Source organism: Nicotiana tabacum, chromosome 14 (genome assembly GCF_000715075.1).
Source record: "Nicotiana tabacum cultivar K326 chromosome 14, ASM71507v2, whole genome shotgun sequence".
NCBI lineage: Eukaryota > Viridiplantae > Streptophyta > Magnoliopsida > Solanales > Solanaceae > Nicotiana > Nicotiana tabacum.
The window spans coordinates 36,708,679-36,720,087 of record NC_134093.1 but is presented as its reverse complement, the minus strand read 5'-3'; the positions used below and the strand labels follow the sequence as shown (position 1 = coordinate 36,720,087).

The 11,409-nt window shown below is 34.4% G+C and overlaps 1 protein-coding gene across 1 annotated transcript; it reads right to left on the bottom strand.

Moving 5' to 3' along the window:
* Nucleotides 1-3,304: 3,304 nt before the first annotated feature.
* LOC107831065 (uncharacterized) lies at nt 3,305-11,142 on the bottom strand. Its single transcript, XM_016658791.2, has 11 exons — nt 10,885-11,142; nt 8,906-9,070; nt 8,684-8,802; nt 6,804-6,878; nt 5,694-5,787; nt 5,548-5,607; nt 5,398-5,463; nt 5,216-5,314; nt 4,954-4,998; nt 3,820-3,916; nt 3,305-3,710 (listed from the first exon to the last, which is right to left on the bottom strand). The coding sequence occupies exons 1-11, from the start codon at nt 11,005-11,007 to the stop codon at nt 3,622-3,624; spliced, it is 1,032 nt and encodes a 343-aa protein (XP_016514277.1). The 5' UTR covers nt 11,008-11,142; the 3' UTR covers nt 3,305-3,621.
* Nucleotides 11,143-11,409: the final 267 nt, after the last annotated feature.

The following is an 11,409-nucleotide window of genomic DNA, read 5'->3' as shown; positions in this document are numbered from 1 at the left end:
AGTTGTGGACCTCGAAAAGTATCTAACACCTTCTCTTTGAGGTAATTTAAGCCCTTACCCGATCTTTGGTAACGTAGACTAGTTAAACAGAGTTATTTGCAAATAGGTGTCCTAACGCACCTTAAAATCGTTAGGTGGCAACTCTCCTCTTTTAATACCCGTTTAAAAAAGTTGTCGCACATCGAAACCCACTTTCGAGAGAAAAAGGGGCGCGACACCGATAATCGATATGCCAAACCAATAACATTCACAACCGAATCGAACCGACCGATGCCCGGCCCTAGCTTGGAGGACTGCTGTTTAATAGAATAGCCAAAATTTATTAGAAAAAGTTAAAATTTAACCGAATCAGAATTAATTCAGACTCGGGAGACTGAAATATCGTTTGTCTGGAGTTTCAAACTTTCGACATATGGGTCTGAATTGAGCTTGCCAAAGCCTATGGAATAGAGTTGCACTCCTAGTAAACGACATACACTTTGAAAGAAGCACCAGAATGAATCTCTTAAGTATTATTAGTGTCTGATTTTGTTATTTTTCACCAGAAGAGGAGTAGGAGTGCAGGTATGAAGTTTGCCGATATTGGCTAAATTTTAAATAGTTTTAAAATTTTAAATTTAACTTAAATAGAGGTGATGAAAGTGAAATACGTGGTGTAATACCTTGGCATTTTTCTTTTAATTGTTTACACTAGTGAGTATATCCGCGATTCGCGCGATTATATTTCTCATTTTTTTGATTTATTTGTCCAAAACTTTTTTCCCCTTTCAACGCACTTTTTACTATTAAATATATTACAATTATTACACTTAATATTATTTCTGTTATAAACTCCTAAATATATAATAAAAGGCAAGAAAAGAAGTTGTAGAAATTGTACAATAACTTGTCATGTTGATGTCAAAAATTGTATTGCCTTTTTTTAAATTTTTTTTTTTTTTGACTTTTCCTTTTTTTTTTTGGTTTTTCTTTTTCCTTTTCATCTCCCCTCCTTTAATTTTAATATAAAAGGAAATAAATAAAAAGAGCTTACAGTAGTATATATTGTATTAGGATCATTCCAAATTGTATATTCACATTAAAGAACATAAGTTATTGTCTTTACTTGACTATACTTCGGCATAGCATCTCCAACACTGTTTCATCATGAAACTATTCACTTTCTGCTTTCCGTTTAGATTAAATCCATACACATGCAAAGATATTATGAATACAAAATTTCAGTGTCTCCCATTACCCTGTATGATAATTAATTTCTTGAAAAATCTATTTTCATTAATCTGAAAGGATCGCAATTGTTAAAATGCTAGTATTAAAGGATTACTCGAGAAGGCAAATACACAATCCTATCAAGAACGCCATAGGTTCATCATCATTCTCTACCTCCTCTTGTGTTGATGTTCATGGTTGATTCATAACAGAATATTGGCAGTTGTAAGACGTATTCAACATGATATATATATAAGACTCTTATTTCTTATTTGGCTCGTGAATAATAGTATTTATATCATTAATTGTTGAAATCATTACAACAATGTCTCAGTGATGCCGTGAAAGAAAAGAACAGTTAAGGTACATAGGCTTGCTTGTGAGTCAACTAGTGTTGGCTCGTGAATAATAGTATTTATATCATCAATTGTTGAATTTAGCTGTGGTACATAGACTGTCATTCTAAATTGTTATCTTAAATAACCAAATCATGTGTCATTGAAGGGAGCAAATAGTTGTAAAATTATAATTAAAGGATCTTACATTAAAGCAACATATAAAAATACGTGAATTTATTTGATAATATAGATGAAATAACATAAATTATCTGCAATTTCATAACCATAAATTTAACTTGAAATATGAACTGAGAGAAGTATTTCATGATATCAGTAATATCGTTTTTCCGCACTATAAAACTTATTGTATTCTTGAAAAAAATCACTTACATAAATGATAAAACATACTAATACTTTCTTACATGAAAGAAAATATCCCAAATTCTGAGTATGTAGTACTGCAATGAGGTAATAAAAGCATTCTATTAAGATCCTGAACCAACAAATATGTGAAGACTTATTATGAACAACTAATACCAAGAAACTGCTCAAACAACAAATGTGAAGTAAGATTATGCAATGCTCCTTATGCTTTATGGGTATTGTTAATCGAAAAACTCATTCTCACCGATTAAATTAAATTCCTCAGAAAGACTTGATAATTTCATCTGAAAATTTTCATACACCAATCAATAGGTCATCACCAATGATTTTTTGTTTAGCACCAACTGAAGTGATTTTGCACAGCAGTGGACCTTTATAATGAATGAAAGCTTACAATGCTTAGGGGATTTAGAATTAGTAAAGAGCTTAATTAAAGCAATGAAAAAAAATTAACATGGCGATCAAATTCTGAAGTTAAAAATTTTCACCAATTTTACAAACTGCTCACTAAACCAATTTTACGGCTACTCATTATCTCGTTTTATTGCTTCTTTATCTCTTATGTTCCCTCCTACTGCATGTCCTAGTTAAGAATTAAATGAGATTATCGCAAAGAAGTTATATTGTCCACGTGCTATTTGCTTTGTCAATGGACGTTTACACAATTTATACAACCATAATTAGAGATCTATGAAGAAGGAAATTTGTAAATTGCTTGTAAAGTTCAAACTAAAACAAAGTATAATGAATTTTTCACTGACCATTTTGGCGATTACAAGCCCAATTGGGATAATTCAAGATTTCATTGTTAAATAGTGAGAAATTGCGAGATAGGCCAATTGTATAGGATGTGTAGGGGACAGTTGTACATCTGCAATATCCTGAGCAAACTTGCAAGCGGTATTAATTAAGACTCACGATCGGAATTTCTATGCTCTTCGGAAAAAAGTTTGCTCAATAGCTTCGTATATCGCCTCACTTTTGCTAGAGGAGTTTCTGTAAAATATTTTTCACTTGTAGTTTGAATTTAATCCCTTAACCATAAAATTAACGTCTTAAACACTAGGCTGTGAATGGCTAACTAAGTGCTTATTTCCTTTATTGCTAATTTGTTCAATATATATTGTCAACCAAAAAGAATAAATCAAAGAAAGAAAGAAAAAGATGAGAGAAAGACATATAGTCCGACCAAGTAGTAAGTGCCTAATGTACGTACAAGAACAACAACAATTATGTACAGCCGTTCGAAACCAGCAGAGATACCTTATGGTTAAGAAGATTTTATTTGAAAAAGGCAATAGATGAGTTTATATTCTCATAAGTTGCAATTGGATAAATAGGTAAAAAGGGGAAGAAAAAGGAAAACGTAAACATGGTGAAGCAACAACTTCACTATAGGTGACAGATTGATATACAACACAAACACAAACACAAACACAAACACAAACACAAGACAAGTTTCAGTCCATGTTATCTATAAAGGATGGTTTTTCTCTAAGCCAACAGACTACACATAAATTTCCACTCAATAGCTTCTATTTGAGAAATAAGTTTGTTCAGAAGATTAGTACATGGTATTTCTTTCTAGACATGGGAAATGATGTTGGAACAAGCAGCAACCTCACAGTGGCATTTCTTATAACTTCAAAGAATGAGATTGAATGGCAAAATGAAAAGAAAAGGAATGTACTTAAGATTCCAAGTTAGTCAACCGAGACACCTTTTCTATTTCTTTCATAATCAGCTCTTTTTCTTCTTCAAATTGATCATCTTCACCACCTGTATCACACAATAATTCAGAATATACTGGTGCTAAACCTCAAGATTAATTGTACCTTGATGAAGATTGTCTTAATATATATATATATATATATATATATATGCGTACCTTTTCCAAGATTGCTTAGCAATGCCAATAACCTTTCATGGTTCTTTGCCAATATAAGTTTTATTTCTCGAGGCTTGTTTGGATTTGCGACAAACACCTGCATGAGGAGAAACAACAATTTTGTATAGGCATGAGGAGTACGTATACCTTAATCTGTACGTGAACAGGACATAAAGGGCAGCCGGGTGCATTAAGCTCCTGCTATGCGCGGGGTGAGTAAAAGGGCCGGACCACAGACATATAGATGTTTAATTACTGAGAGAGAGAGAGAGAGAGAGAGAGAGAGCGCATAAATAATTCTATCTTATTTTAGCATGATGCATTGATGGAATCAAATTCAAGGAGGATCTGGACTGCCACAAAATCCTCAAGAATTTGCAACCTCCCTATGGGTCATTTCTGAAACTTGCGTCCCAATAGAAATTCTTGAATTTGACCGTGTCTTTTATTGCTATTGACATTTGATTGAGCCAAGTAAAAAGGTTCATATTTGCAGTACACATCTAACGTACCATGATGGAATTATTGATGATTATGCTTACACAACATGTAAGATAGGATTTCTGCATAGCAGGTGTAACATCATCATGGCTAAAGAAATACTACGATAACATCCGAGGAAGAAAGGACTTCAGGAAATTTAATGTTCTAGATTGTGTAATGCAACTATTAATCATCCGATTCCATTTCTAAGTATTTTGAGATCTACACAATTATAAGCCAAGTAATGTGCTTAGCTCCTTGGATACAAGGCAAGAGTGGGTTGCTCTAGTGGTGAGCACCCTCCACTTCCAACCAAGAGGTTGTGAGTTTGAGTCACCCCAAGAGCAATGTGGGGAGTTCTTGGAGGGAGGGAGCCGAGGGTCTATCGGAAACAGCCTCTCTACCCCAGGGTAGGGGTAAGGTCTGCGTACACACTACCCTCCCCATACCCCACTAGTGGGATTATATTGGGTTGCTGTTGTTGTTGTTGAGATATTACTATGAAAATCAGATGTTGCTTTTTATGCACACAAAAGTTTCAGATTTTCAAGTGGAGAATTCTCACGGTCCCACCAAGTTAGCAAAATGATACCTTCGTCCCCTTTCCCCTCTTATCAGAAAGCAGGATATCTAAAGGCAAGAAAATATCACCTTGAAAATGTGGAAAGCAGAGATTTGGATGTTTTTGCTGGAGTCCTGCATGTTCAGAAAAATAAAGTAAGAGAACAGTTGAAAGAATAGGGCAGACTAAAAGAACGTAATTGAGAGAAGCATCCTGGGGAAGGGGGAGACAAACAGAATTTTATACCCGACGCGGCACACTGTATACGCAACAGTTCCTACACTCATATGCCAGTTATCCTCACCAATACAAAATTACTATGAGAGAGCAAGCGGAGACAACATAGAATACCTTGAGAAGATTCATCATGACTTTCAAATGGCTGACTTCTGCTATATAACGCTTCATAATATGGGAATTTGGGGGCTCCAGTAGAAATTCTGAGAGAAGCTAAACTTCATGAAACATTTTATCAGCAGTGGAAGAACCGTAGAAACAATCAATAGAGAGAGAATATTGACAAGGGAACTAGCCTTCAGAGATTGCCTTCTGGTCACATAGTTAGGAGAAGTCAAGAGTTTTTCATATTGCTCGAAGAACTGTAAGTAACAATTATAGGTATTAAGAAAAAGTAAACGTAAGAATGATCAGTGGATTATGGTGATATATGAGATGTAGCAGACCTCACTGTAGTTATCCGTCAGGTATTGAGACACAGCAGATTCATGTTTGGTGAGTAAATCCTGCAAAATTCCAAGATATGTTAAAAGAAGTATTCACAGAGAATTGTGCATAGCAAGCACAATCTTGAACTTGAAAAAAATATGACCTTAAAGGTAGAAAATGCATCAGAAGCCACATCGAAGTTCGGCAACTCCACGAACTTGAAGAACAATTCAAAGCTGGGAGACTCCAAGATGTATCTAAAAGAAGGTACATAAAAATCATAAGAAAAAAAGGAACTTGGAAAGGGGGGATGTAAATACCAAATTCTTCGAGAGGCTGAATAAATTTTAAGAATAAAGACCTAAAAAGTGAATCCATTCCAGGAAATAAAGTAGCAGTGAAAGATATTGGCTAAATAATGGCAAATACACTGGAAATAAGAAGTTTAAAAAAGCTGAATATTTTGAAGGACTCATATGGTTGACTGATTCAGATATACTAAGTGAAAATTAATGATGTCCAAACTCCTATGCAGTTGCTGCTGTTAACGAAAAGCCTAAAATCAATTTTGGTGGAACAGGATCAAAACAAAATATGATTTTATAAATGAAATTGGAAGTTCAGAATCAAAATAGGAGACTGTAAGGTTAAGTCGGATAAGGGTTCAACCATCACGAAAACTTAGTTTCAAGGGCACTAGAGAAACAGAAATGTTGGAGTGACTACAAAAGAAATGCTAAGACAAGAGGTTAATTCGCTGTTAGAGTAGTGACAGTACATCAAAGCTCATATTTTGACTTACAACAGTACCTAACCAATTCATAGAGCAGTTAACAGTGACATTGCGTGTGATTCTTATAGAATTAGTCGATGTTCCATTTGTCAGAAAGCAGAGACTCATCACAAGTTGGCTGATATATAAAAGAAACTGAAAAGATGGCTGCAGTGTTGGCATGTGGGAGAGGCAAAACAGATAAACAATACCAGATATAAGTGAAGCATTTTTCTAAAACCGAAGTTGCCAAATCTTCCTAACAAATGGTAAAGCAGCAAGGGTCATTTGTAACAATTTAACATTTACAATTCATGTTACAAGTTACCGCCAGGAAAACCCAAGTTATAAATTTAATAAAACAGGAGACACTAAAATGGACCAAGAATCTGCATGGAGGACTTCCTATTTTCAATAAGACATCCCAGGAGTTGTTACATAATGACAGTGACGAAGAAGCTCTTCACAACAATCAGGATTAGGAAAGTGCAAATATCTTACTTTGCAAGGCTTGGCAATTTTATGCATTCCCTAAGCATACCTCCGCAATGCAACGCAATTTCCTTGTTGTCATAGCTGCTCGCAAAAGCAGAATGTTTTAGTACCATGAAGATTGATATAATTCAATGACAATAGTTCACAATAAACTGTAACTGTGTCTAAATTGAGAATTATCTGTTATTGACAGTGTCCTTATCTAAAAAAAAAGAATTAGAAGGTTATCGAGAGTGGAACAGATCATAGTGTAAGCCAATAAGCCACTTCTGACTTTGGAAGAATGCTATCCATATCTAATGCCAGGATTCTAAAATTACCAGTTGTTCAGGAAATGTTTCATCATTATGTTTGGTCGTAATAGTTTTAGGTCTTAAGATAACTTTTTTTAATTTTTTTTTTATGAAGTGGTCTTAAGAATTAAGATGACCTTTTTTACCTTTCAATAGAATCTTGGGGGAAAATACCCATAACCCAACTATTAAAGGATAAGGGTTGATATTTTTTTTAATGAATCATATTTGCTTTCAACTTTCAGCTTCTTTCAAGACCTTCTAGTACCATGGTATTTTATCCTTTTTACTCACCAACAAATGTTTCATCTGAATCCATTTTCTTTTTCTTCACACACTATCCCTATACCACCAAAGCAAACATGGTCATGTAGAGATTTCATTAACCAACTAGGATAACGGAAACAAAAGAAAGGAGTGGAAATGTTATTGCTAGAGGAAGAGACCCTCTAATGCAGATGTCATAACCTCTAATGTCTTTTTTTTTTTTTTTTTGAGAATCTGGAATTTTTATTAGAACATACTAAAGTGCTTCCAAACTGTTACACAAAATACTAATACCCTTAAGGGCATTACAGTTGCCAAGTTTGGCCAACATCCTACAAGCATCGTCTACTACATGCTTAACAAAAGTAGCGCCGTTTTTGTCAGTTGTCATAGTTATTGCCAAAACAGGATAGAATAATAGATATGGTAGGGCCTTGTTGTAAGGATAAATAGCACGTTGATAGTACAAGTATTGGTGGTCAGCATTGATATATGACAGTTACAACTTTTGTATTTCAAATACTAAACGGCCATAAAAATGAGATGTAATGAAGAAATCAGAAAAATTGAACCAAGAGATGTTTAAATGGAATAACCTCTTATCCCACGCAAAGAAAATAAAAGAGTTTCTTGTATGCTAAATTCAGACATGGCTCTGGACATGAAGGTATGGAGGTCGAGCATTAGGGTTGTAGGTTAGGAGGGAGTCGAGCGTTTTTTTACGTTGTTTCCGGGGGTGGGACTAGGCTGATAATGTTTCGCCTTGGGTTGTTAGTGGTTTATGTAGCTTCCACACTATTTTCTGTGGCATTAGTACTAGTTATTGTTATTGCTTTTACAATTATTTTTTGTTTCTTACGATGCTGATATTAATTTTATTTTTATGGCTTCTGTTGTTGTCACTGATATATTGTCTATTGTTTATTTTCTTCCTCTTGAGCCGAGTCTGTGTACACTCTACCCTCCCCAGACCCCACTTGTGGGATTTTTACTGGGTTGTAGTTGTTGTTGTAGCTTCCACACTATTTTCTATGAAGCATTATATGTTTGAAACGACTTCTCCCATCAGCATATGAAAAGATGATAACTTCCCCTAATCCTCAATATATAATCATATAAGTCAATCAGTCAGGATGGACTAACAATAGAAGAAGGAAGTAGCGGTGCTAAGTTTTTAAGGTCACCGGCACTTTCACCACCACTTTGACCAAAATGGGGACATATTAAAAAAGGTCAACCTTTACAACTGAAGGAATTGTTCTAAAAATAATGGCAATTATCTTCAAATTATGGTGGTTCTACTCTCTTCAAATTAGACTTGCTTACCAAACAACTAGGAAGTCCAGCAATTCCAAATGGTTTTCCATGTATTGCACGCAACAAAATGCGGAGTCAACTTTTTGCTTCAACATAATAGACCAACAATGGACCAAATTTTTTCTAGCCTAAGCAAAAGACATAATAACTAGTCAGAGTCTTAAACTAAATACACTGCAAAAAATATGATTCTAGATTAAATTTCCTTTCAGATAAGATAAAAAAACATACTTCCCATCCCAAAATAGGTAATTTGTGAATGAAGAGCGCAATAACATCTTCATTACAAACTTCAAGTGTTAGTTGTAAAACTTGATCTGGGTTTGGCTCAACTTCTCCATCTCCAGCGAGCATAACTCTCATTGCCACAATATTTTTCTCGACTTCTTCCATAGCCTGTATCAAAGAAAGGAATATTTGAAAAAGAATTATCATTCTTTGGAACAGATTCTAAACAAAAGACAACCAAGCAAGAAGAGATAACTACCCTGTTAAGCCTTTCATTTCGTTTCCATTATTGTGGGACAATAATTATTTTTCAACCTAGAAAGAGCAGTTACAAAACTTGCTCTCTTTGCCAAATTAGTCAAAAAAAATATAATATTACTTCATTTTTTCAAATTTGTTATCATTAAATTTTCTTATGAAAAATAATGTTTAGCAGCGCAGTCTAAAAGGAAATTGCAATGACATTTTACGTTAACTTTACCTAACACTTATCTCATAATCTACATTAAATCTATTTTCTTGTATTAGCTCTGTCTAAAACCTTGTGCACTGCAACACCACAAGCTTGTCATTTTCAGTTCCGCCATTGTCCATTAGTCCATCTTACAAATTTTAAATATCGAAATACAGTTCTAGAATCATTCCATTAACTATCTTGAAATAAATTTCTGTAATAGGAAATCTTTTAATCCAACAAATGTAACCACTTTACCCCTCCCAAAAAATTTCCTACTTAGCACCCCGATATGCAGCCTGGAGAATACAAATACACAACGAAATAGAAATATCAGTTCATGCCCTAAAATCATAGTTGTAATGCTCATTCCCTCCTAGACGATTAGAAATTTGAATAGTAGTAATTAGTTCCCCACTCAACCACTAAATTCACTCATTTGACGCCTATGATCACTAACCATACATCACCAAGCGCACCCTGATATTGAGCAATGAATTTAAGATTAAACCACCAAACCATAGGCTCACTTATTTGACAACTATGATCACTAACCTTACATCACCACGTGCACCCTGATATTGAGCAACAAAGGGCAGCCCGGTGCACATGGCATGCCGTATTCGCGCAGGGTCTGGGGAAGGGTCGTACCTTAAGGGGTGTGATGTAGACAGCCTACCCTAATGCAAGCACTAGTGGCTACTTCCACGGCTCGAACCCGTCACCTATAGGTCACACGGAGACAACTTTACTGATATTTTGAGCAATGAATTTAAGATTAAACCACCAAAGCATAGGCTCATTTCCATTTTCTTTTTCTTTATCTTGATTCTTAAGCATGTTGGTGGTGCTTATATACAGCTGATCAATGTAATAATCAAGCCAATACCCTTTGATTTTTTTTGTTTTTTGGACAAATCAGATAATTTAATTAATATGCACAAACATGCTGTTGAGTATGATAAAGTTTGTATCTTTTCCTGAAAAACTGCAAAGAGACGAAAACTCAAAAACTAACCCACAAAACCCAGTTCCCTAAACAATATGCCAAAACACAAAATACATGTAAAGAAGCAAATGAGCCAAGAAAAATGAAGTTGGTAATTTTTCTAGGAAAAAAGCAAAGAAATGAAGAAATAAAAGCAAACCCACAAAAGTTAGTCCCCTAAATAATACACTAAATCACAAAAATACAGATAAACAAGCAAATGAGCCAAGAAAATGAAGAAGAATAAAGTTTGTATGTTTTCCTGATAAACTGCAAAGAAATGATAAAATAAAAACAAACCCAGAAAACCTGGTTCCCTAAACGATATGCCAAATCACAAAAAATACAGGCAAACAAGCAAATGAGCCAATAAAAATAAAGTTGGTAACTTTTCTAGGAAAAAAGCAAAGAAATGAAAAAACAAAACTAACCCACAAATACTAGTTCCCTAAACAATATGCCAAATCGCAAAAATACAGGTAAAACAATCAAATGCTCCAAGAAAAAGGGAAGAACAATAAATAAAGAAAGAAGCTTTACCTTCTCAAGGGCTTTAACTTCAGCAACAGTAATGGAATCAAGGGCATTAAAACTGTCTTTGACAGCTTTGGCGAGTTCTGATGGGGTTTTAGGCCTTGAAACTTTGAAGAATGAGAAAGACATTGTCAATTCAATTGATCAAAAAACAACGACAGCCACTTTGGATTTGATCAAAACCACAACCAAAACCTCTCTCTTTGTTCTTTCAGTTTGTCTCTCTCCCTCTCTCATTTTATACCTAACTAAAGGGAATGATGGCATTTCCAAATTCAATTTTTATCATTATGTGTGATGGAAAGTAATATTTCCCTAAATGGGAAAACAATTTTCAGAAAAGTTTCCCTCTTTATAAATTTTTGTTTATTTTGATTTTACATTTTGCAGATCTGGTTTTAATTTGAGTATCTTATTTCTCTCTCTTCTCGTTCCAAATATTTTTAGTACCCGTTTGTCTATAGCTTTTTTTTTTTTTCTTTTTTCCCGAATTTTCTATTTTAAAAAAATATATTTGTCCATAATATTTTG